We start from the raw sequence: 27,683 nt of genomic DNA, 5'->3' as shown, positions 1-27,683 counted from the left end.
GTCCAGCAGGCATGGTGAGAGGACGTAGTGTGCACGTAAACCAGTATCAAGCCGCTTGGATCTACTTCATGTAGCGGTTGGTGAATCTATGCGGACTGAGCTTCGAAACAGTAAGAGGGTTTTGTCGCTCACATTGCTACGTGACGAGGACTAGCTCAAAGAGAACAACCCATTTTTCACCGTTCACATTTTGCTGATGTGAACATAATTTGTCGCCAACTGTTGTTTACCGCCAAGTTTCCTCTAAGGTGTTCTTCAAAGGGAGAGAGGAAGGCCGACCAAGAGTTGACGAAAATGGCTGTCCATGGATGGATTGCGGTTCAGTTGGTTTTAGCCCTAATCGGTTATGCGACATCATTCGAGTACAAAATTGGTAAGTTTCATTCCGTCATTTTTGTTTTCCAGATTGCTTGTCAAAATCGTTGACTTTGAGTTTGAATTTGGGCGCACTTATTCACAATGAAAACGGGAAATTAAAAGCTAATTCAACTACAAAGTATCGTGTTATTTTTTAGGCCTACTCATGTTGGTTAAGATGGTCGGAATAAATTAAAATTAAACCGATTGTCTATGGCGGTGTCAACGTCACACTTCCAATGTTTGCCACTAATTTGTCATCATGGCATAATTTCATAATTACAAACGACCAGGGAAAGTTAATTGTCGTAGTTTTATCTCAATTGTGCATAGTTATGTGTCTCTGTGAATGCAGTAAATTTGTTTTAGTGTTTCATGTTAATTTACAGTCGATTTCTTAGAAAAGGAGCCGAGTATTTTTAATTTCCGATTTTACAGTCAGATAGTGTGGTGTCACAATTTTACCAAACATGCATTTCCACAAATAATGACGTCATTGTTGACGGTGCTGTGGTGCTGTGCATTCCGGTGTGACTCTGTGAGAAGCCTTTTTGTGGGTGTTTGAATTTCACAAAATAAGCAAATATTTAGTGTCACTGTAAGTTATTTTGCGAAGAGTTAGTTCGTTTTCCTGGATGTTTTCCTGATTCTTATGCGTAATCTGCGTTACGGGTCAATGGGAAGCTGACCAATATGGGTTTGCGCTATATAGAAGAGGTCAGCATGAACGGGGGGGGGGGGGGGGGGGGGGTGGGGTTGGATGGAAACACCGTGAAGGTAGAGAGCGTTTCATCTGGTTTTGTACATACGCTAAGCTTCATATGTTTGTGTCTGATATGAGTAGTATTTGAAGGCCCACGCTGTTTGCAAGTGTGTATCGGAATCAGGATACATCCAATGGGGGTTGGATGGATTGGAATGTGGCTAATAAGGTTGAGATGACTGAGGTGAACAGACAGTGATTGTGGAATGATCATGAGTCAGATCAAGATGATTGCATTATTTATGATTTATTACGTTGATGATTGTAATCAGGATGATTATATTGATTTTGATCATGATGCTTATTAAGATGGTATGGATTTTTTATAGCGTTAATTATTATGATAAAGATAATCATGTGATAATAAAGATGAGGATGTTGATGATAATGATTACGATGATTGCGATGATCATATTGATAGTAATCAGGTCGGGTGACCGCGTTGATCTTGGAGGTGGTGATAGAGAAGTGGTGATTGGAGTCAAGCATAATGGTAGTATAATCAATATGCTAATTAAAGATGATCCAAAAGTAATTGTGACTTAAGTAGCGAAGTATACCTTGTTGTTTGATTCTTCATTTTCATGGGGGTTTTTTAAACAAAAAAACTAGGCTGGTTGAACATTACATTCCGAAAAGTATTTATGTTTCGCTTTTTTCTCTCCTTTTCTTTGTTTTCTTTGAAATTTGTGAGTAAAATCCATCCCCAGAAAACTTCTAGATACGTTTCTAGCTGTCTTGGCAAGCGTCTTTTTTAGATGGCATGCCTAAGATGACTACTTTAATTATAATCAGTTTTAGCTGAAATGTATCTACAAACTTGGTGTTCTGACTTTGCAGTAAGTTGGTACCAAGTGTTTATACATGTACTTGTACATCGGCAGTATGCTCATTCGGCAATGGGCTCATTCATTTATACCTTATTTGAAAAAAATATCAGCGTGCTTCAGAAAAAGAAAAACAAATTATGTTAACTCTATTAGGGTCAATTAGGGGGTAACTTGTAGCCCTTTGGTTCTCCAAAATAAAAAGAGAAAGACCTATTGTTCAATATTGCATTCCTGCCATGTTTCTTTCTTCGGTTGACAATGTCGAATCAAATCTCATTATTCTTTAACCCATTATTTTCAGTGATATTCAGATGCATCGGAGTAATTGTAAACTATTCTGTTGTTTTGATAGGTGCAATGTACGGCGCAAACACCCACGAGAAAGATTTGTACAAGAATCTATTTACGGACGCGTCCGTGTTCATCAACAGGGACCGGGAATTGTCGAATGATGGTAGAGACAGGATTTCCATCTACAACTATGCACCGGTTGGTGGTATAGAGTGGGCTCTACCAAACACACCCCAAGCTCTTAGAGCAGGTAAATGCTTTTTACCAAGTAGATAGTGCAGAGGGAGGAACAAACCCAAATTGATTGGTTTATTCCTACAAATAAAAGCTTCACAGCCTTAAGGAGGCTGAATTGAGTTTTATGTTAAACATCTCTAAGAAAAGTTAAAAATTAAATTTTAAAATGTACACAAAAAGACAATCCCCCGAGAAACAATGTATGTGCATTTTAACCTGGACCTGGGTCCCGTGGGCACTGACCCGGGTCCTCCTGGGATCTGACCCGCTCCCGTGGGCTCTGACCCATCCCTAGGTTATTTAGACCCGGAGTCTGATGTCTCAAAATTATCTTGAAAAGGGTGAGAGTCTGATCTGAAGTACTTTTTTGACAACTTGTTGGGTCAGTCTGACCAGCCATGCAGTCATGCTGTATTCGGTTAGTCTAACCCGGAGCGGGTCAAATCTGACTCTATAGAGACTTGTTTTGTGTACATCAATACATAGTTACCCATAATGACTCAAATTGTCAAATAGTTTTCTGGACAAAAATTACTTCTCCCTTCAAAGTTTCTGAACAATAATTATAAACCCAAAGTGTGTTATGATTGTGTTTTGTATTGGAAAGTGTCAATTTGGAACATGACCTTCTCTTTGACTATTGTCCACACGTGGAATGGGGTCAAATCCTTTCGCTATCCAACAATCAGTTTGGTGCAGCTTATATTCTCTAAAAGGTCAACCATACGCTCTAAATGGCTCTTAGTCTTAGGTGGGGCAAAGTTTACTTTTTATAATCTATGTGAAAGACGACAAAAAATGACTTTTTAACAATTATTTGGTTCCAATGCTCCCTGCAAAGCAAGAGCAGTCTCAAGATATGGCACATAAACGTGCTTTTATAAGGAATGCATTTTAGTTCAGAATGTACCTGTGTATTCCGCCACGTGCATCCTGAATAGGCCAAAGGTCACGTGCCATCTGCAGTGAAGTGTTACTGAAAAGGTTATGGTTCTTCCTAATCCAGGGAATATTGAAAGGAAAAGGTCAAGAAAGTTTTTAAAAGGTTTTAGGGAACAGATAAAAGTCTAGAATCGTTGTTGTTATTTGTCTTTTAACCAGAGTTGATTTACTCTTCTCTCTTTTCGTTTGACAGCCTGTACGTTTGCTAGCTCGGTTGATTTGCATGGGTTGATCATACCATCTGACATGTGTCCAAACTGTGGCGGTCATACAGGTCGGATTGTAGGTGATGCTTTTAGTCCAGTCATAGCCTTAGACCAAGCTGAAGGTTCTAATGCCTACAAGATGCTAATGACTGATTCAGACCTAATGGACCTCTGGATTAGCGTAATCAATCATTACAAATGGCAAGACTTCATATTCATCTACGATGGAGATTCAGGTAAAAAAACAAACTTTGATACTTAGTGCATTCAGATTCCAGTAGGAACCAAGTTCATAATATGAAAACTCGTCTAAGATCACAGATTTACATAAAACTTAAACGGTCTAACTGTTATGATACTATAATTAACCTCCCTTGAAATATTTCTGTATGAAATGTCATACTTGGTGAGAAATAAACGATCATTTGTTAATAAGCATGTGGTCCGATGCCTACTACATCTCATTCAATAATTATTTTCTCACGAATTGTCTGTCATAAATATTGAGATTTAATAATGCACTACCGAGTGTTGTACTGGATTGAACATTATCAGTCGTATACCCATATAACTAGCAGAGTCTGATAACCAGTGGAAACGCATCCGTTTTTTGTGACTCCGAAAAGTCGGCTAATGTATGTTTTAAAAACATATAACAATATGTTTGGCTCTTACATGTTTATTTTCTCTTATTATTATTCTTGTTTAGGACCTACTGTTAGATTTGCTTCTTTCCCTCTTATAACTTGTTGTTTTTGCCTTGCTCATTTAGCTTACTCCGTGGCCTTGATGTTAATGGCTATGGAAGAAGATAATGATTGGCATATAGTGCCTTATGAGATTTCTGAGGATTGGGATGTTATGGCTAAGGATCTCAAGAAGAGAAGAATTCAGAATTATCTTCTCTACGTTCATGAGGAAGAACTCTTACCGGACTTAAGGGACTGGGTAAGTTTCTTGTTTATTTGTTTTTGTTTCGTTTTTCCGAAACAAGTTGTAGCTGTTGCAAACTGCTTAAAATGCAGACAGTAGACATGGCCTGACGTTGACCCTAGGAGAGTCTTTCTCTAGTTTGTTTGTTTGTTTGTTTGTTTGTTTGTTTGTTCCTTTGATTTCTACTTTTAATATTTTTGGGAAAATTCTTTGTTTTTGTTTTTTATTTAGTCTGAAACATTATGAAAACAGTTTTGAACAGCCGTTCTTTACATAGTTTATGTACGTAATTATTGTAATGTTCGTAATGGTTTTAGATTATAGATTATAAAGTTAAATCTAAAGTTGAATTAATTTTCCGATTCAGATGTTGGATAGCGGTATGTTTGGTGACAAGTATCACTGGATCTTTGGAAACATGGTAAGTGAGACTCTTATTTTTGTTGCAAATTTCTTGTATATCATCAGACATGTATTAAATTATCTTATTTCTAAAAGTCCATTTGGACATGTGAGTTCCATGTAGACCTTGCCTGAACTCCATCTGCTGTTTGTTCCCAATGTTTCATCAGACAGAATAATATCGTTTTGAAAATAATATGTTCCAAGGAAATATGACGAATAAAGTTGAATCAACTCAGCAAGTTCTTTCTGATGTTTTTCCCCTTCCAGGAGCCTCCAATTAGTCGTAACTTCTTGGACGACAAGCTTCGGATTCATACTTCCTTCTTGACTCGCTTTAAGATGGAAACCGTCTTTGGAGTGGATCAAGATGTCCATACCAGAAACCCCATTCCTCCAAGGAAGTGGCCGTTCAGGCAGAGAACCGCGTACGATTCTATGGTGTTCATGGCTAAAGCTGTGATGGCTTATCATGCAGAGTGGAATAGATGGCCTGAAGCAGTCCCAAAATGTGGAGAAGACATCGTATGTGACTTAGACCCGACCATGCAAAAGGTTTGTTTACCACAATAATCTATACTTTCCGTTCACTCAAAACATCGTACGTGACTTAGACCCGACCATGCAAAAGGTTTGTACACCACAATAATCTATACTTTCCGTTCACTCAAAACCTCTCTCAATTTAATAAATGTATACAGCAATTACTTATCAATAATACTCCCCGACAAATATCTATAGTAAAAAAGCAATAATTTGGGTTCGAGTATAGCATGTGTTCTTTAAAATTATTACTTTGAAAAAGTACCGGTAGTTATTGATATTAACCCGGTTGACATTGCGTTCTCCGTGTCGTTGAAGTAGAAGAAACTGGACACTTTTGGTAATTGCTCAAAATAACTGTAAGCAGGAGAAACGGCTTCTTTTAAAGTAACGTAGTTTTTGAGATAATAAAATACTTTAGGCATGACCCCCTTTATCATGCATCTAAAAGCACACAAATTTGTGCAACAAGGGTGCCTTTTCTTCATTGATATCTTACAACTTCGCTGACCAATTGAGTCAAATTCACTGGTTTTGTTATGTTATGAATATTTTGGGATACACCAAGTGAGGACACTGGTCTTTGATAATTACAAAAGGTGACCAGTGCCTTTTATGTTAAGAGACGGTTGGGTGAATGATAGCATTATTTGGGTTTTTGTAGATCTCCCATGAAGGACTGAGTGGCGAAGTGGCTTTCAATGAAAACAGGGATCGAGTCAACTACACGATCAACATCTTCATGGGAAAAGACAAGCATAACATCCTACAGGTAATCAAACACAAATTCACGACATCATTTACGACTAAATTAGCTTGCGCATGTTTTTGCAGAAATCGTGAACAAGTGACCCGTTTCTGGTAAAAAAAAACCAGTGCCAAATTGGTTGAAGTCTTATTGTAAGTTCGTTAATTTTAATGTTAAAACAACAAATTTAATAACTGATGAAACTGAAAAATTGTGTAACCCTCCTAATGGTCGACGTTATAGCCTTATATTCGTTTCAGTTTTAAAATTGCCATGACATCATGTGAAAGGGATTGTATACGTTTGGTTATCACTCTTAAATTTGAAAGAAATACAAGCTTTTGGTAATGGAAAAAGATATAACTTTTTAGGCGCCAGAATTGGTATATAATATGAGAATACTCAGATTGTGCTTTAAATTATTTGGGATTATTTTTCCTGTGTGGACATAATCGCTCCTGATTTTAAGAGGTATCTCAAAGACTTGACCTCTTTTTGAAATGACATTTTAGCAGATTAGTTTTAATGTCTACATCTACATTTACATCGGTTCCATAACAAGATGTATACTTTTCCTGTCACGAAATTAATCATCGATTTGTTTTGTTTTAGGCCGGAAGATGGACTCAAAACATCGACCATTACGAGCGGAAGAAAGGAGTCAAGTGGCCAGAGGGCAAGGGTCGCCTAGACATGTTCCCATTCAGGCAATCTGATCAAGGGTACATCAAAATACTATCCATTGAGGTAATTTGATGAATATTCATGACTTCTAAATCTAAGGACAGCATTTATTGGCTGAATCCTTCACGGTATATATACCATGTGACCTGTGACATCGCATGTTTACAACAGAGCCACAGAGACCGGACTTCTTGCAGGCATGTTTTTTAAGAGCTCAATGGAAGAAAACATGAATTCTTATATATTTTATGGAGATTGATTTCTAACAACTTTAGGTAATTATAAAGAAATGCGGACTTTGTATAACACTTGAGCTGATGATGAAATTATGCCAACAGATGTAAATTGTCCAATATGACCAATGTAGTATCTGACTTTCCGGACAGGCAATAAAATGTAGACCCACCAGTAAAACACCTCATCCTTTTTATTTGTTTATAGGAGCCACCTTTCATGATGTTAAAGGATCGTGACTACACTCGCGAGACTCGTCAGGTTGAAGAGAATGATGGTTTAGACCGTTACATCGGTTACATTCCAGAGTTACTCCAACATGTCAAGAGAGTATTCGAGGAGGACATGCACATGGAATTCAAATATCGAATCGAGCTAGTCTCGGAGGGATACTACGGGAAGCGGAACCCAAACACTGGAGAATGGGACGGCCTAGTCAAGGAATTACAGGACTCGGTAAGTGGTTCCAAGATCATTCCCAAGAATGTATTTTACCTGTGTTGGATTTCACAAAGAATTAAGACTTATCCCGAGTTAAGACCAGTTACTAATCCTAACTTAGGACTAGCATTAAATTGTTAGTATCTCCTATAAAGAGTCATAGGACTAGTCCTAAGTTAGGACTGTCTTTCTGAAATCGACCCCAATATTTCGCTTATTTGGGTCCCATGTCCCCCGTCCTGAAATCCAATAAGAGGTTCTTTGATCATTCCTAGATGTATCATTATTGGGGACTTAGGGTGACGAACCAGTTTGAGTTATGTATGTGTGGGTTTAATGTCCTCAGTTCTCCCTGTATTAAATCAGAGGTTCATGTTCTGTTGTTTTGCTATTTCAGGATGCAGATCTAGCAGCAGCAGCTTTTACCGTGACCAGGCCAAGAGAAGAAGTCATCGACTTCTCTAAACACTTCGTCAAGAGTAACATAATGACCCTGATGAAGCATCCTAACTGGAGACGCGACTTCCCCTTTAACTTTGCTTTCTCATTCCACTGGGATACCTGGCTGGTCAACCTCTTTGCTCTTGGTATTGCCATCTTAGCCATATGGCTCATCATGAGATACCACCCCCTGGAGTATAGGAGACAGGCTGCCACAGGAAACGCTACACAAGAACAGGCCGACAGCTATACCCTTCGCAACTCAGCATGGACGCTCGTATGCATCATGTTCTGGCAGGGTCACAAGTCATCACCAAAGTCTTACTCTGGTCGAATTATGCTGGCAACATGGTTCTTCTTCTGTATTGTCATGCTGTTCCTCTTCATGTTGAATCTCAGTGACTTCATAGTCATTGACAAAACCATTCTCTTCATCAACGACCCAGTGGATCTTCTGAACGAGCCACTCCTCAAAATCGGCATGGTAAGGGATAGCCCCACCCACAATTACTACTCCATGTCTACCAATCCAGATGACCAGCAGCTGATGACACTTATGGGGGTGTTGGATCGAGCTCCATTCGTACAGAAGTTGAGAGATGGCGCCCTCCGTGTACGAAACGACAATGGACATTATGCCCTAGTCAGTGAAGAGATCATGCTTTCATTCTACACCCAGAAAGGTCCCTGGTGCGACCTGTACATCGCTGGTGACCCTGTCAAAAAGATCAAGTTTGCCTTTGCCACGCCTTCTGGCTCTCCGCTCCGAGACCAGATAACATACGTCATGAATAAGCTGGGTCAGGAAGGCGTCTTGCAAGACCTGGCTGAGAGGCGATGGTTCGGGGACCAAAAATGCGAGAATGAGACGATCTGGGAGGAGGAGAGCCTTCTGTCCATCAATGCTAATGATCTGGAAGGTATATACTACGTCCTAGCTATGGGTGTAGTTCTTAGTGTCATCATATTCTTCATAGATGTCTTGAGTTTCTGGCAGTATGGGAGTTGCTCCAATTCAGGTACACAGCTACCACCGACTGGCCAAGTCGCCCGTCGTAATCGGCAAGGGGATAACGGCATTCGTCTTACCGACAACCCATCCTCGTCAACCCCACCTCCTGTCCGAAATGACGGCTATGATTACGGTGCCAAACCAACCGAAAAATCACCAAACTTGTGGATTTGAAACACATACTAACTTCAATGTTGTATTGTCTTTTTTCCCTTTTATATTTTGTTTCCGAAAAAGTGAATTAACAACAGTGACATTTTCTATGTCATGATGTGCAACATGCGTTTAAGGTCATATATTATGAGAATAAAGAATGGAAAAGGAACTTTAAGAACAAAGGCCTTTTACAAACGTCGGCTTGGATCTCTAAGGTATGGGCTCCGACATCAATTTTGAAGCAGTGTACATTTTGCATGGTGTATTTAACATTAAAAGGATAATTGGGTCCCAGCTGGGGAATAAGCCGAAGTTTAGAAAAGGCCCAACACTGAACAAGAAAATAGTAGAACAAGATCATCTTCAAACTCTCAGTTCTTAACCTTACCATCAGTTATAAATAAAGACATACATCACCCCACCCAACATGCCTTTAACGATGCGTAGTGATTGTAGTAAAATATTCGTTTTCAGACGTGTGGACCATTTTGTATAAACACTTGTTAATTTTCGCGGAAAAGGTTGTACTAGAAACTCATTATAAAATTATATTTTTGGTTTCCTACCTTGGGTTTATACAGTGTTCAGGCTGAAACGCGGACAATCTATTTTTGTATATATTTGGAAAATTTACAACTCTTTTAGGAATAGCTAGCGAATATTAGTTTAATACTGGTCTCGAGGCTCGGAATGTATATTTTCGGATTAAAACTTTTGTACATGTATCGTCATACATAAAATGTTTGCTCGTTTAGCTTTAGATTTTGCAGACACTATTAGTATTACGAAGCTCTAGACGGACACCTAAAAGACAGCTGTAAAAAGAAAATTCCCTGCAATGGGCGTGTCTTTGTCACGAGTAACTCACGAGCACCCATCAATAAGCACAATTCTTAAGATTTTGTTTGTTAAATAGTTCAAAACAACAGTCAATTAATTAATTATCATGTTATTTTATACATATAATGAACGTTTTTGCCTGTTAATGGGACATTCAATCTTTCAACTCACGAAAAATATTCTCTCCGTTGCTCGAATGCAAAATTATAATTATTTGTTCAATAAAACATTCAGGTAGGTAGATCTTTGTAGTTTGATGGCAAAAATATTTACAGAAATGTACAAAATTGTGTTCTGGCTTCCACTGCGACGTTGTTTTCCCGTAGGCCAAGCCCACGTGACCAGCAATCATCCAATCAAATGACAAGGACGAACTTGGGTGTCAGACAGTGTCACACGAACTGTCACTTTTTTTGTTCTCACTGTGTGGTGTGTATCCTTTGCTGTCATAGTGAATAATCTTGCTCAATCATAAAGAGCAATTCTTTCACATGTATAGATTTTACAATGATTAAATGTATTTACTTGTTTGCAAGATATTTTACCAAACGTATGTTAAATACTATCTTGATTTGTAACATTTAGAATAGAAAATCAGAACTTCAGTTTGATTTTGTCATATTTTGGTTAACAGTTGAAATATTTGAATGGTGTTTAATAAATTACTAACCGCGGGATATTTTATATTCTATAATGTGTCACCTTTTTCTAAGTGTGAAAAAATAAATTAAGCTATTGCACACTGCTACCAACCAAAAATATCTGTGGTATAAATGCATTAAATAGTTAACGGAGTTTTTGTAGTTTAGTTAGCATTTGGTGAAGACGACATGGTTGATGTAGCAGGATGATCAGACTAGGAAAATCGTTTTGGGTTTGACTATTTGTTCGAGGAAATAATCAACAAGTGCACTTGGTGATTATTTCCTCTGCGGTGTGGGTCAGATTTGCGGAACTGTCCTCATAAGGAAGCATTCAATCGATTTAAAATCTGAACAACCAGCACCAGTGGAATGTCAGGTGATGATTTGGTTCTGAAAGCTTTGTTGTGACTGGAGTATTCCATGTCTATTGTTGTTAATCAGTGTCCATGACGTGTACGAGTGTCAAGTAGTCCGGTGGCACATTCCAAGGTTGATTTGCATTTTGGATTCGGCGAGGAGAGAGTTTGGGGAAGTATTGCTTTTTCCAATGAATCAAAAGATACAACTCAAAATATCCTCGATGGACTTGGCTGGGCATCTGGATTCTATACTACCAGGTTTCATGGTGACATCAAGCTTATTCAGACTACAGCTGTCTGTGAAATGGCTTTGACTGAATAAAACAGTAGATTAATACAACTTGGATTAGCTGCCTACGTCCGCAGACAGTTTGCAGAAGTAACGACTCAAGAACCACTGGTCTGATCGGATCTAATGTAACACTCGATCAATCAGATATGTAAGTTTAATCATGCTTCAGTTTCAGACTGTGTTGCAGTCAAGATGTTTAATAATATTGGAACAAAAATTCGTTGATGGTCGAATACAGGAATGGGGCCAAAACAATCCTGCATGAGTGGAGCTGTCAAGACCCCTGCAAAGAATGTTTGGTGTACAGTGCTTCTAAAAAAATACTTTGATAAACAACAGCTTTCCCTGCAAACGTGAAGAGACTTTATGTTTTTAATGTTTTTCATTAAACTAAGTTGTAATTTTTCTCACAAGCGATTTTGTCCCCAAAAAACTTTTGAAAGAAATATGCCTTGCTCAGATTTTATCAAATTTTAGACAAATTTCAACAAAAATGCTTCTTCAACTTTTAGCCAAATTTCAACCAACTTTGTGAGGCTTACTCCTTGTGCTTTTATCAGATTTTAGCCCATTTTCGACAAAAATACAAGACTTACCCCTTGTGCTTTTATCAGATTTTAGCCCATTTCAAGACAAAAATACAAGACTTACCCCTTGTGCTTTTATCAAATTTTAGCCCATTTCAAGACAAAAAATATGCAAACCTATACCCGTTGTGATTTCATCAGATTTCAGCCCATTTTCAACAGAAAAATGCAAGGCTTACCCCTTGTGATTTTATCAAATTTCAGCCCAATTTCGACAAATATGCAAGGCTTAACCCTTGCGATTATCAGATTTTAGCCCAATTCCAGACAAAAATGCAAAACTTACCCCTTGCGATTTTATCAGATTTTAGCCCAATTCTAGACAAAAATGCAAGACTAACCCCTTGTGATTTTATCAGATTAACAAAAATGCAAGGCTTACCCCTTGCGATTTTATCAGATTTTAGCCCAATTATAGGCAAAAATGCAAAACTTACCCCTTTCGATTTTATCAGATTTTTGCAAATTTTTAACAAAAGTGCAAGGCTTAGCCTTTGTGATTTTATCAGACTTTAGGAAAATTTTCAACAAAATGCAAGGCTTACCCCTTGTGATTTTATCAAATTTATGCCCATTCTCAACAAAAATGCAAGGCTTACCCCTTGTGATTTTATCAGATTTAAGCCCAATTCTATACAAAAATGCAAAACGATTTTCGATTTTATCAGATTTTAGCATATTTTAACAAAAGTGCAAGGCTTAGCCTTTGTGATTTTTATCAGAATCTAGCAAAATTTTCAACAAAATGGCAAGACTAACCCCTTGTGATTTTATCAGATTTAAGCCCAGATTCAACAAAAATGCAAGACTTTACCCTTGTGATGTTATCAGATTTTAGCCCATTTTCTATAAAAAATGCAAGACTTACCCCTTGTGGTTTTATCAGATTTTAGCCCATATTCTATAAAAAATGCAAGACTTACCCCTTGTGATTTTATCAGATTTAAGCCCAATTCTATACAAAAATGCAAAACTTTAAACCCCTTTCGATTTTATCAGATTTTAGCATATTTTTAACAAAAGTGCAAGGCTTAGCCTTTGTGATTTTATCAGAATCTAGCAAAATTTTCAACAAAATGGCAAGACTAACCCCTTGTGATTTTATCAGATTTAAGCCCAGATTCAACAAAAATGCAAGACTTTACCCTTGTGATGTTATCAGATTTTAGCCCATTTTCTATAAAAAATGCAAGACTTACCCCTTGTGGTTTTATCAGATTTTAGCCCATATTCTATAAAAAATGCAAGACTTACCCCTTGTGATTTTATCAGATTTTAGCCCATTTTCAACAAAAATGCAGGTCTTACCTCTTGTGATTTTTCAGATTTTACTCCTTGTGAATGTTTATCAAATTTTAGTCCATTTTCATCAATACAAGACATTACCCCCTTGTGATTTTATCATTTTTTTAGCCCATTTTCCACAAAAATGTAACCCCTTGTGATTTTAGCCCAGATTAAACAAAATGCAAGGCTTACCCCTTGTGATTTTATCAAATTTTTGCCCAATTATATAAAAAAATGCAAAACTTTAAACCCCTTCGATTTAATCAGATTTTAGCAAATTTTTAACAAAAGTGCAAGGCTTAGCCTTTGTGATTTTATCAGACTTTAGCAAAATTTTCAACAAAATGCAAGACTTTACCCTTGTGATGTTATCAGATTTTAGCCCATTTTCAACATAAATGCAAGACTTACCGCTTGTGATTTTATAATATTTTAGCCAAATTTCAACAAAATTGCAAGACTTACCCGTTGTGATTTTATAATATTTTAGCCCATTTTCAACAAAAATGCAAGACTTACCCCCTTGTGATTTATCAGATTTTAGCCCATTTTCAACAAAAATGCAGGACTTACCCCTTGTGATTTTATCAGATTTTAGCCCATTTTCAATAAAAAATGCAAGACTTACCCCTTAGATTTTATAATATTTTAGCCCAATTTCAACAAAAATGCAAGACTTACCCCTTGTGGTTTTTCAGTTTTTAGCCCATTTTTCAACAAAAATGCAAGACTCACCCCTTGTGAATTTTTCATCAAATTTTAGTCTTTTTTCATCAATACAAGACTTTACCCCTTGTGATTTTATCAGATTTTTAGCCCATTTTCAACAAAAATGCAAGACTAACCCCTTGTGATTTTATCAGATTTTAGCCCAATTTCTATAAAAAATGCAAGACTAACCCCTTAAAATTTATCAGATTTTAGCCCATTTTCAATAAAAATGCAAGACTTACCCCTTAGATTTTATAATATTTTAGCCCATTTTCAACAAAAATGCAGGACTTTCCCCTTGTGATTTTCAGATTTTAGCCCATTTTTCAACAAAATGCAAGACTTTAATAGCCCTTGAGATTTTATCAGATTTTAACTCATTTTCAACAAAAATGCAAGACTTACCCCTTGTGAATTTTTTATCAAATTTTAGTCCATTTTTATCAATACAAGACATTACCCCTTGTGATTTTATCAGATTTTTAGCCCATTTTCAACAAAAATGCAAGACTAACCCCTTGTGATTTTAGCCCAGATTAAACAAAATGCAAGACTAACCCCCTTGTGATTTTATCAAATTTCAGCCCATTTTTATCAAAATTGCAAGACTTACCACTTGTGATTTTATCAAATTTCAGCCCATTTTTATCAAAAATGCAAGACTTACCCCTTGTGATTTTATCAGATTTTAGCCCATTTTTATCCAAAATGCAAGACTTACTTACCCGTTGTGATTTTATCAGATTTTAGCCCATTTTTATCAAAAATGCAGGACTTACCCCTTGTGATTTTATCAAATTTTAGCCCATTTTTCAACAAAAATGCAAGACCAACTTCTGGTGATTTTATCAGATTTTGACCCATTTTTATCACAAATGCAAGACTTAGGCCTACCCCTTGTGATTTTATCAAAATTAACCCCTTTACTTGTGATTTTGTCAGATTTAAGCACATTTTTGACAAAACTACACGCTAACATTGGGCGAAAGTCTGATAACAATTTCGTTATATTCAGAACAAATTGGGTAAGAAATTTAGAGTCAAAATAATTCTAGTCTAATCAAATAAAGTAAAACGAAACTTGTTCTAAGATTAGAATATTTTATTTATGAAATGTTACTGACAAAAACAACATCTTTGAACAAACCAGAAATTTATACACACTTCATAAAAAATGCTTATCTACAAATGGAGCTAAATCGCTGGTACTTGTGTAAGTAATGAGAATGGTTAATTAGAAGAACTTAAAACTTTCTTAATTATTGACTTAGATGAAATAAACTGTCACTACAGTTCCTCCTCGACAGACCAACAAATAATACACAAACATTCAATTAATCATATGCATGAAACTTAAAGTTAAATTGAGAAGATCAAGAAGAAAAATACATAAAAGTAAAACAAATAAGAATAATAATTATGAAAAGAACGAAAAGAACAATAAAATTACTAAAGGCAAGTCTCAATAGAAACTTCACCTTTAATGCTTTTGGCATATCTAATCTGACCAGTTACAGTTGAAGACTATTAAAATGGAATGCAGAAATCTAGTCTTTCCAGTACAAAACAGCGAAAACTGAAGTTAAAACATCTATCCCTTATGCAAACATCATATTGATTAACTTGCAAAAACAATTACATCAACTTCTTAAAGGGCGTAAGAATATTTACACTGACAACAGACCTTTTTTTTGTACAAAGTGTTGTTGATCTATAAACAAAATACAAAATTTTCAAACAGTCGCACCAAATATAAATAGGCGTATTTCTGTTCAAATTCATTTTGATAATCACCTTTTTCAGCCAGGAAAACTACGCTGTCTTTATAAGACATGCGATTACAAGATCTAAAATAACAGGCCAATCTGTAGCTTTAGAATGTTGTGAAATATGAATCAAAAGTTGAACTAGGAAAACGAATCATTGAATATATATTTCCCACCACAGTACAACAATTTTTACTTTACAATCTCAACAAAAATATTATTGTTTTCAACTTGATTCTCAGATATCACCCAGAAACCTAATGGTACATGTGAATTATCCTAGAATAAAAGAGATTTATTATTTTGCCACTGGACAAAGCCACATGTATTTGACAGGAACTTAGAACCAAAAATACTGTCCTTTTGTGAAAAAGAAATTGTCCCAAACCTTAGAAAAAAATTCTCAGTTTTTATTTTAGATCCACATCTTTTCATCTCCCCCTCCACCACCGGCACCCCCACCGATTGGTTGTCCACCACCTATGGGTTGCCCACCACCCATGCGTTGACCACCTCCCATTCCATTACGGCTGCTGCTCTTTTTGTTTCCTCCCCCGCAACTAAAGAAAGACTCTATGGCAAAGGTAACTACGGCGATAACAATACCCATCAGGAGGATGTAGTAGACACCCTGGAGGTCCACAGCGGTCAAGGAGAACACGCCTTGTTTCTCCCAGGTGGTCAAATTACGACATTCTAGGGGATACCTATCCAGATTCCACCATTCACGTTCCAGATCTTCCAAGACTCCTGTATCTCTGAGAGACTCAATAGCACTTGACAGCTGATCTTTAAGAGGAGAATCCTTCTGAACAGCTAGAGCATATGTAGTACGGGCAATGAAGGTACCGGCCACTAGAAGATCACACGGCTTCTTGCTGGCTTTAAAGTTCATTTCAGCAGCCTCACCAATGAATGCGTAGTAACCGTTAGAATCACGTACTTTCTCTATCCCTTCCTTGATGTTCGCGACCCAGGGTGATGGAATGCGGGTATTCATGTGCTGCCAAAGACGCTGGTACTCTGGTACACTAGACTTCTTGAAGAAGTAATAGGTGGATCCCTTCTCGATGGAGCCAAAAGCCACCTCTGTCTGGTCGAGGAGACCCTCAGCAGTGGTAGCGTAGACGAGCCTCTTATTACTGGTCACAAAGTGGGTCAGGTTAAGAAGATAGAGGAAGACCATGATGATGACAAATACCCACCAGAAAGCTGCTAGAGTACGACCAGCATTGGACCGAGGAGAAGCATCAAAACTCTGCAGAAACATAGAGGTAGTCGCAAACCACATTGAATTCTTCATGCTGAAGTTGTCTGCATTCTCCTCGAAGGTTTCCTGTCGCTCGGCAGCAGCACGCCACTCATAGGGGTCAAAGTAGTTGAAGAAGTACAGCATGGCACTAATGATAAAGAAAGCCACTAGATTGACGATCCATACCTCAATACCTAAGGGGTACATGATACGGAAGGGGTTGTGCTGAACGCTCTCTGGGTGTTTCATCATCACGGTGATACCACTACTCATGAAGGGGTAGGTGAAATCAACAGCTTGAGCTCGATCTGGAGTCACAGTCAGCGGACCAGCTGCTACATCAGCTTTCTGTTTATCAATAAAGCACAAAAGAATATTGTTTTAGTCCCCAAAACCAAAAATGGTTTAAAGACTCCCACATTTTCCCAAATAAACTTATACTTGTGAGTTGACACACTGTTCAGATGTGTACTGTATGTAGATGAAATTAGCACCAAAGGCTGGCGTAGTGCATCTATCATTCAAAACCATGTGCAGGCCTTGAACTTCTTTTTTGAAGGGGCACACAGCAGTTTTCCTTTATTAATGGGCACCTCTTTTGGGAAAATCTAAATTTGTATTGGCACAACAGCAAAAGCACAGGGCACCAAGGCAATTGCTGTGGGTGCTGTGGGCTATTCCAAGGCATGAATTTTTTTTCTTGAGTTGATACGTCTATTCGCATTGAAGGCCAAGGACATAGCAGATTACTTTCTGAGGTAATTTTGGAAACTTGTTTTTGTATTAACTGTTGATGATTTGAAATAATCATGGATCTGCTTTCTGACGGTAAGCAGGCCTGGAATTATAAGTAAGCCATGACCCCTGTTGCCCATGGTCTTGGCCTTGGTGCCACTATAAAAGCTTCCAAAAGATTAATTAAAAGCTTTCAAAACAAATTGAAAATGCTCTCTTAAAAATGAAAATGCAGGGTGTTAAATCAATCGTACCTTTCGAATGACATCACCAACCATTCCATCCCAGATGTGGCTGTATGGATGTTGGCTTCCAAACTTATTGTCTGAAACAAGCTCGATCTGGTAGTCAAAATCAATCCCCTTGACATGAGTCTTAATTCTCTCCAAAAGATCGATGATGTAACCTTCATAGCGATTGTTTCCTACCCAGCTTCCAGTTTCAGTGAAGGTGCTGTTGGCAATCCTAGCCTTCAAGAACGGTTCAGCCTGTGAGCAGAGAAGAATTTGTAATTAACCGTTATAATACTTCTTGACATGAATGTTTTACAGCACTTCATAGACAATTTAAAAATCTAGAAATCTATCAAAGGCAGAAGGTCCATTTGCTTTTGAAAGAGTGGCTCCATGGTCAAATTTAGTTTTGTTTTGCGACCACTTTGCAATGGGTAGTCTCCTTACAAAAGTGGGAGAAAATCAAAATTCTGCACCATTGGAAGTCAAGAGGTTCTGCTTATAAAGAGTACATTCTCAAGACCTGAATCTCATTTCTGCTTTGTATTTCTTTGTTTTGCTCTCCTCTCCAGGTCGTGACACTTGAAAATAAAAATCAATCAAATTCTCCATAAAACAAAATGTTTTGGGATTTTTCTTTTGCCTGCAAAATTTAGGCTGTAGTGTATGAGAAAACTCTCTGATTGTGAAACAAAATCTGACGCACATCCAACCTGAACAGATAACCGGATATGGTTATCGTATCTGTATACTAGCGCTACCTTTCTATTATTGTTAAAATGCACTATAACAAGAACTAGGTATTACTATCCTGATAACATAGATCATCATCAATGTTAAGAGTAAAACTAACCTCAATGGTGACGATTTTGACAGTCCTCTCTGCAGCATAGTTGTGATAAGTGACATTAAGATGACCGTCACTCTCCCACTTCCTCTTCCATTTCTTCTCCCAGTATGCAGGATTCTGAGTCCACTCACCTCTCTGAAACAAAAAAAGTACATTTTTTAACATTTACAAACTAATTTCAAAGTGGACACTATCAAAGTCCTGTGTTCATTAACTTTTTTCTCCCAAACTCCTGTATGTCCTCTTTGCTAAAATGTTTTCTTGTGAGATTTTAAAATAAAACCAAACAAAAGTTACCATGACAGACCACTTAGATAGACAAAACACTTCAGCAAAACCAGAAGTGACAAAGTATTCAAAACCATAAACGTTAGACAGAATTTCAGACACAATTGCTGTCGACCAAATGTCAATTCAAGGAAACTTTCATTATCACTCTTCAAATTAATGACAACGGAAGCTTATAGAAGCGTTGACGGTATAAAGCATTTTGTGAAACATTACACTTTAAAGTAATGTGGTTATGTAAAAATCAGTTTGGACGCCCCAAACTTGGAATCAGAGAAGCATTACTACAGCCAACACTCAACAAAATTATTGATACACCTGTAGGACATCACTTCAATCTTACTAATCACACAATTTCTGACTTGGTTTTACATGGCATTGAGGCACTAGGCAACCACAGAGAGACTGTTAGTGGGGAGAAACTGTGGATAAGGCGCCTTCAGAGCACTCAACCCCATGGTCTGCACATCCAAGGAAATGGTCAAACACGTTTTGTACAAATTATTTACTTTTGTCTCCAACCTCTCACCTTTAATTTTGTTATCTGGTGTAACCACCAAGTTTCCTCTACCCCCCCCCCCCCACCAGCAATTTCATTGTCTGCCCCTTCCCTTTTCCGTACACGTATACCATGGAGGTAGAACTGCCCCCCTCTCTCTCCACTAGGCCCTAACTATATTTTTGCGTCAACATCAGAAGCATGGACAGCTTATTTTTTGTGATGCAACAAAAACTGAATTCCTAGTTTCATACTTGTTATAATTTTTTTATAGAACTTACCATTTGATCCAAAGTCTTGAACTGGCCACTGTAAATTGAAATGGTGTAGTTGACACGATTACCAACATCATCAAACTCAACATTACCAGAAATGCCTTCGAACGCAACCTAGAAAAGAAAGAAAAAAGTAGAAGTTTAACATTCATTTCTAAAAGCCTTTAAAAAAAAATAACAGTGCAAGAGTCTTGAGGTTGGCTGCTGTTTAGGATGAACAAAAGGTACATGTTAAGTCCATTAATATTAATTTCTCCCAGTTCCCTTACCCAGCCTCTTAATCACTTCATGTTGGCTATGGGTCCAGACACGGACAAACAAACAGCAAACATTTGTTTAAACCTTTGGATTTTTCTCACTTTTTGACAACACGCAGACGGCTGATATTTGTATCCAGCCAGACTTTACACTGCATATCATGCACAGGCAGGCCCATTGTGACCTCTTAGTTTGACCCATACAAAGAGCGACAACAGGGGATTATTGTGTTACCCCTGGTTCCTGACCTTTGACCTGATAAACAAATATAGCATACAAGAATGGACAGGTTGCCATCATTTTTCACAATAATATTCAGCTCAATGGGAGAAATGTCCAAGGGGGGAGGGGGCGTGGGTCTGTACACTTTTTAAGACTCAAACAAATAAATTTTTTATAAATGTAGTAAAAATCCAATTGATAGTTACCCGTCTTAGATACGTTGTGAGTGTGTTCTGAGTTGGCACAGCAGATGCTGTAGGACAGGGGGGCATCTGTGTATCCCCAGGAAGAACTGCCGTTCCTGAAGAACCTTGAGATTCTTCCCATTCACGATACATCCTTAGAGCATGTCCAACAGAGATGACTGCATCAAACGCAAGACGGTCTCTCATTGGCCACTCATTGGTTGACGTCGTGATTGATGTAGGAAGTGCAAACTGAATCTCTCGAGTGTAATTCATACCGAATCGAGTGATGTAGGCATTGGTTCTCTCAAGATCGGTTTTAAAGGTTCTATCCAGTGACATGTCCTATTAGGAGATTGACAATTGGAAAGTAAAAAACAATCATCAAAATAGAGTCAGAAACATTATCTTAGACTTAATACTGACCTTGGGGATCAAGTTAGGACCACCTAAATTTACACCAAAATTGTTAACATTTATGCTAACAGGTCAATAATACTTTAATATCTGAAAAAAACCCAACTGAATTGTACAAATGGCCATCATTTACAAAACTGCTATGCTTATTTGCAATGTAAAATTCAGTCTGGTGCTTGACCTTATTACATGATATTTTGTCAAAGTTGACATTAATCTTTCATATTTCATAATAATATACCGCACAACTATTCTGAGTTGGCACAGCAGATGGTGTTTAACAGAGGTGGGGGGGGGGGGGGGGCATCTGTTTGTTTCCAGGAACAACCTTTAGATTCCCTCCATTCTTGCTACAACTTGATGGCCTTCCCAGTCCTGGACCTTTCCCCCTGGACCTTTCCCCTAAACCTTGGCTTGGGCTACAGCTTCATCTTGAACTCTGTCATTAATTTTGTAGCAGCGTACTTAATGTACGGTCTTTCCAACATCGAACGAAGCCTGGAGCCTATGCCCAAAGAATTCAATCAAAAGGGGATGTGTGAATAATAATCAATTCTCTCCAAGTTGTGCCACTAGATGAGAATTCAGTTTTGTTGCAACAACTTTGAAATGGACACTCTTTAGAAATCCAAATCCAAATTTGATTGTTCAAAATCTTTTTATCTTCTCCATTTTGAGAGGTTTTGAGGAAATAAATAAATTTGGATACTTACAATGTTTCCCAAAACCCAATGGTAGTTAGCAGTCAGAATATTCGCACTTGGAGTTTGCTGGGCCTGAAATTAATCAATCACATAAATACATTAAGTACAAGAAAACTATGTGGTCACCCCCCTGCCAAGTTTCAAATAAAATATCACAATTAATCTGTAATAAGAGTTTCAAATACAATTTTGTTAAGGGTAGGCCTTTATAATATAAAGTGAATGTTTTTAAAACACCACATTGATATGATGGATGGTTGATCTTTCTGTTGTCATTTCACTTTTTCTATAAAGAATTACCTATTATTTTAGCTTCCGGTGTCCTAGGGAAATCTGTACCCAGAGATTCTACCCCACATGGGAAATTAACATGGGCTTGAGGAAGATGATTCAATAGAAGGCGCTGTCAGAAAAAGTCTACTCACAGTTTGCCATATTTGGGGAACAGAATCGTCTGCCACACTGGCATCACATCAACAACTTATTAAACAATAATTTCCACAGTTTCCAGGAAGACGTTCTTACCCAAACCAAGAAAGCTTTAGCGGTGGTCTCTGCAGAACAGAATACGAATAGGTTCTTGGTTGATTCAGCTCTAATTCTAACTGAGACATCTAAGAAGCTTTGGTGATTGCTGCTGGCTAGCTCAATGGCCGTGATATTCCACTCTCGCTCTTTCTGAATGCTCAACACTTCCTGAAGAAATTCAAGAGCTGGGTTCCAAAAACACAAACAACACACATGGAAGTTAAAGACCTATTCTTGAACGAAACCGGCAACAAGTGATATTTGCTGAAATTCATAAACTGTTTTCATCAATAAGAAAATTGAGTTCACATGAGATTCTACAGATTTAAACTGTGTAAAAAATCCAATCATTTTGAAAAAGCACCTAAGAAGGCTTCTTAGGTGCTCTTCAGAAATATTTGCAAAAAGCTCTGTTGTAATCACTCATGTTGCGTCATGTGTGGGAGCTCCATTTTTGCAACATGGAGGTATAAAAAAAGCAACATCCTACACATGACGCTCAATTGTCATCAACAGCTGAAGTGTTTCTAGTGTTTCAAAATTTGTGTCAAATACAAGAGTAAAAGTGTAACTTATTATCTTTTGGTTGACTGCCATTTGGTCAAACTATAGGTTTTATTATCTCCTTGGCAACAAAACTCTTCCACTTTCTTTCACCCCATGATGTTTTGGCCAGGGGTTTCCTCAAAAGATGTTTGTTATAAGATCGCCTAGACTGGCGGTTGGAGATATGGGGTTGGAGTCCTTCTGAGACATACAGTAGACTCCCGTTATTAAGAGCTCACATGTTACGAGGTTCCGGTCGATACAAGGTTTTTTGCCGGTCCCGAACGGCCCCATGCGTGTTTCAGTGCATTAAAATACTGATTATACGAGCACGGTAGTAGCGAGAACACGGTTATAACGAGGTAATTTGGGAGACCCATTACGAGCAAAACATTGTTTAAAACCCTTCTATAACGAGAACAATTCAAAAACGCCAACAAAGGAAATACATGTACAGCTGGTAAAGTCGATATTTGTGGCTTTTAAGACATACAATAGAGGTGTAAAGTGGACGCTACCGCTAGCAACACTAATCCGAAATTGGGAGTCACGAGTCAGCAAGCAAGGTTGTTAATTCCAAACTCCGGACAATGGTGGGATTAGGAGGTTTGCATGGTTCAAACATTGGAGAAATCTTAATACAAGAAAACATACTGATCCACTGAGTTTATAAGCGCATTATAAATTTTCAGAAGAAAAAACCCACCCGCGACTTACAAGCAAAACTAGTTGTGTGATCATATATTATTGAATGCAAAAGCAAGATTTTACCTGGTATCCCACATTGGCAATGAACCATCTAACATGACACAGGTGTTTACCAATGAAAATCAAGATTCTATTTTTTGTTGCTGCGACAAGTGTATTGCACATGCACACACATGTACTGAACAGCATGATTCAGCATGAACAGCATGATTCTTCCCTGGTATCTCGCGTTAGCAATGAACCTTCTATTATTACACTAGTGGTTACCAATGAAAATCAAGCTTTTATTTTATTGACTGAAAATTTTCACAGCGTGTGCAATATGCATTGCAGCAGCAAGATTTTCCCTGGTATCCCGCAGCAGCAATAAACCATCCAGCATTAAACAGGTGGTTACCAATGAAAGCCAAGACTCTTTTTATTGCATTGGCAATAAACTGCCGGCGACCAAAGAGAAACTGCCCAAAACATGAACGCAAGTTAAAATCTTACACTTTTTTTCAATCTTGTAAATGTAAATTGATTTTAAAATTGAATTTAAAACTAAACTAACTTAGTTAAAACAGTTTTATAAGCCCCACGTTGTGCTTGTTTGTGCAGTACATCGCACACACTACTCTATGCACGCAGAATGCATCTGTGTACACACGTGCGGCCATTATGTATATGCAAGTACATGTGTTGTGTGCATGCACAATGATGACGTATGTATCTATATTTAGCGCGCTGCGTTTAAGGCGAGATTCGGATAATACGAGGAAAATGGGCCAGTCCGGGGGACCTCGTTATAACGGGAGTCGACTGTAGATGTATGGTGGTAAAGTGCCTTTTAAGGGATTTATGTTCATATCTTTAGAAAAGCTGGTTATTTCATCTCTAAGCTGTCAAATACAAGTGCACTAAATTATCAAAACCTAAAATACATTAAAAAAAACTTACCATTTCCACCGTCATGAATGATGATGAAGTTCCTCCACTGGAAGTAAGTGAGGATGTCAACAAAGAAGGAGTTAGTGTCTTCAGGAGAAGGGTGCATCTTGAAAGCCAAGGAGCCAGAATCATAAGACCCATGATCTACAGAGAATACCGGGTTGGAGGCGTGGCTTGCTATACCAGCAATATCTTCACATTCTGGGCATTTATCCTCAGATAGGATCATTGCAGAAGGAATCTCACCAGAGATTAAACTACAAACTACAAACAAAGTATAAAAGAGGAAAGAAAAAGAATTAAGTATACGGTCAGGATTGTATTCTGTGGCAAAAATGCATTGATTTGCATAAAACATTTTTCAGGTAAAATTTTAAGCTATATTAAGCCCTAAATCATTCTATTTCCTTGTTACAACTGATAATGTACTATAGCTAGCAGATTGGGTGATACTTATTAATTAAGTATGTAATTAAAATTGTACGAATCCTCTTTGCCAAAGTGAAGGATTCGAAAAGGACAGATGTTTTATAGGAAGCAAAACCTGGGAGGATTCAGAAGGATCTGAGTTCAGAGATTGGCACTCTCTCCTTCTGAAGGATGTAAGAAGTGTCACAAAGTTTAATAAATGGTCACTGAAAAAGAAAATACATCTTTCACTGGGATAACTAAATTATAATGTGTAACATAAAGTTGTAAGAACTTTCCAACAATGTATAATAGTAGGCCTACCTACTCCCATTACAGTACTTAGAACTAATTTGGGGGGTGGGGGGGGGGGAACCGCTAAAAGTTATGAAAGATTTTTATATTATACCAGGAGTTGAATGTATAAAACAAAATCCATGCAGTTATGTGGAAAAATAATTATGTACATCACAATTTCTCTATTAAAGTGTTAAGAAAGTAAATAAATACAAGGACTAGTTAAATGTTTCAACAATAGCAAAGTCTTATCTTTCTCTAACACTTTGCAACAGTGAGTTGCATTTGATGACAAATAAAATTTGCTGGTTTTTTTATTCGCGTCCTGGAGCTCTACCAACTTAGCTAACTAGCCCCAATGTTGGAAAACTCCATATTTTGCCAGTTAGGTTTAATCCAAAGGTCACAGGTTCAATTCTTGCTCTAGTCATTGTTAATTCTTTTTCTTTTTTCAAAATAATTTAAAATTCACACAGTTAGTTTCCTTGGTGGTTTATTACTTAATATGTATACTTCTGCTTGCTTTTCAAATTCAATGTTTTCAACAAAGCAAGGCTCTATAATATAAAAAAATGCTTTTAACTGAAAAGAGACGTTTCACTTTTAAAAGCATGAAAATAAGAACTTACTCTCTTCCAATGCCGAGTAGACAGAGTTTGAAGGTTTAAACTGCTCAGCACCAGTGAATGAGATGGTGTGTACTTCAGAGAGAAATGAGGTATTTCTCTGAATGTAACGCACTCCATCATCTATAACAACCTTGAGATCTTCAGATGCAGCTCCAAATAGTGCCGCTGTAAACAAACAAAACAAATAAATCATTTATAAATAGAGATAAATAGACGGACCACCTGTTTTACCTTTGACAGACCTCCAAAATAAAAAAAAATAAAAAAATACTCTTATTAATATGAGTGTAACTTATTTGAATTCTCCACATACTTTTTGAAAGCAGAATTAAACAATTCATTCAGGAGTTCAGTTCACTCACTCGGGTGGACAGAGTTGCTCCATGTGAATATTGAAACATTACAACTACTTCAAATTCTATGATGATAACTAACAGGGCTATATAACTATTCTAAAGAAAACAGATAGTGAGCATCATTACAATCATTACAGGTTTCATCAAGTCCAATTAAAAACAAATATTCCATTGATATTCAAATTTACAATTGTGCTTTGGGGGGTTTCAAGTTCATAACTAAATGTTGGTCAAAACTATGGATGCTCAATGGGCATGTCATTTCTGTGAGTTTGTGATCACATCTTTCATTTGACATGGAATAATCTTGCAGTGCATGGTTCCAGGGAGACTTGGTCGAGCAACACAAGTTGAAAAGGATGGGAAGATCGATTCAATCTTATATACTTCCAGCTTTTTTATGTAACATATATATTTATAAACTTTTGTGGCTTGTAGTGTTTTTTGTACTGTTTTCTGGCAAAAAATCTTCTTATGTAATTTTTGTAAATTTGATGTACATAAAGGCCGGAATTAATTTCCCTTCGTGGATAATAAAGTGAATTGAAATTGAAATTGATAATACAATCAAGAAAACAACAATAACAGATGACAGTGAAAATGACAGATTAAGAAGGCCTTTAAGGCAGCGTGTACTTTTTGTAATTGAGAAAAAGCAGTATCCTAAAATATATAACACAAACAATAAATGAGCACTAATCTGCTTTTGTTTTACGCACAGAGACAACAAAGGTTCTGTAAAAGTCACAGTCAAAGTGGAACGGAACTTCTAAACCCTCTCGAAAAGAAAAAGGATTCAGCAAAAATATGGAAAGAAAATGGCGGCCCGTCAGTTATAAAATTAGTCCTGACGAGTAGAGCATAAAAGAAAGTAATTTACATATCGATACGTCATTTTGTATGGGAACCCATTCGTGTGTGACCGTCTATGGCACAGGATCCAGCGCACACAATCAAATGCGACTATAGCCAAGTTAGGCCTAAAAAATATTTGAAAAAATGTAGGACGGCCAAAAAAAAATGATTGCGTCTTCATTATACAACATGATTTACTTTTATTGAAATGTATATGTATATGTATGTATATATTGGGATGGGGCTTTTAGATCGCGAAGAGCCAATATAAAGTTGTGTTTATTTAAAGAATGTTTCAGTAGTCACTTTCAATCGGTACGACCAAAGTCTCAGAGTCCCCTGGTTCAGCTTGATAACGAATTTACGAGATTCCAGAATTAAAAAGCAATGGCCGTGCCCAACACTCCGTAAATTCACTTTCTTTGGTTTGTAAAACTAGTTATCCTTGAAAGATAAAATGCTCAGTACTTACCGATGCTAACATCACCAGCCTCTCCATTATGAACGTAAAGCTGCATAAGCATTACTGACCACAGCACCTTGACGGTAGTCGACAACATGTTGATAACTTCACTTGATAAACGTCTTCTCTTTCGATACAAGACGATAACCCCTCTTACAGGGTGTTTACAAAATACTCCTGAAAATCGGCACCAATTGGTGACTTCACCCACTCCTCAAAAATATGTGAAACCAGGCTTTTTCAGGAGCCTGAAACGCAACCAGAATTTTTCTCTTTTTTTTGCTCCTATCTCTGCGTCAGATGTTGGGAGGTTGGTGAAAACGAACGGCAATCAATAGC

At 37.4% G+C, this 27,683-nt stretch overlaps 2 protein-coding genes across 2 annotated transcripts; one reads left to right on the top strand and one right to left on the bottom strand.

Annotated features, from left to right (window-relative positions):
* Positions 1 to 116: 116 nt before the first annotated feature.
* LOC117295466 (glutamate receptor 1-like) lies at positions 117 to 10,744 on the top strand. The gene is made up of 10 exons (XM_033778134.1): positions 117 to 373; positions 2,303 to 2,491; positions 3,614 to 3,862; positions 4,399 to 4,574; positions 4,927 to 4,980; positions 5,232 to 5,516; positions 6,169 to 6,276; positions 6,865 to 6,999; positions 7,378 to 7,626; positions 8,009 to 10,744. Exons 1-10 carry the CDS (start codon positions 295 to 297, stop codon positions 9,236 to 9,238), a joined length of 2,754 nt encoding a protein of 917 aa, XP_033634025.1. The 5' UTR covers positions 117 to 294; the 3' UTR covers positions 9,239 to 10,744.
* A 4,283-nt stretch (positions 10,745 to 15,027) lies between these two features.
* Positions 15,028 to 27,680, bottom strand: LOC117295648 (glutamate receptor 1-like). Its single transcript, XM_033778356.1, has 10 exons — positions 27,354 to 27,680; positions 25,671 to 25,835; positions 24,346 to 24,600; positions 22,150 to 22,337; positions 21,634 to 21,696; positions 20,525 to 20,848; positions 19,845 to 19,952; positions 18,780 to 18,911; positions 17,948 to 18,181; positions 15,028 to 17,306 (listed from the first exon to the last, which is right to left on the bottom strand). The coding sequence occupies exons 1-10, from the start codon at positions 27,439 to 27,441 to the stop codon at positions 16,122 to 16,124; spliced, it is 2,742 nt and encodes a 913-aa protein (XP_033634247.1). The 5' UTR covers positions 27,442 to 27,680; the 3' UTR covers positions 15,028 to 16,121.
* Positions 27,681 to 27,683: the final 3 nt, after the last annotated feature.

This window comes from Asterias rubens, chromosome 10, assembly GCF_902459465.1.
Source record: "Asterias rubens chromosome 10, eAstRub1.3, whole genome shotgun sequence".
In the NCBI taxonomy this organism is placed as follows: domain Eukaryota; kingdom Metazoa; phylum Echinodermata; class Asteroidea; order Forcipulatida; family Asteriidae; genus Asterias; species Asterias rubens.
This window is presented reverse-complemented; position numbering and strand designations above follow the sequence as displayed.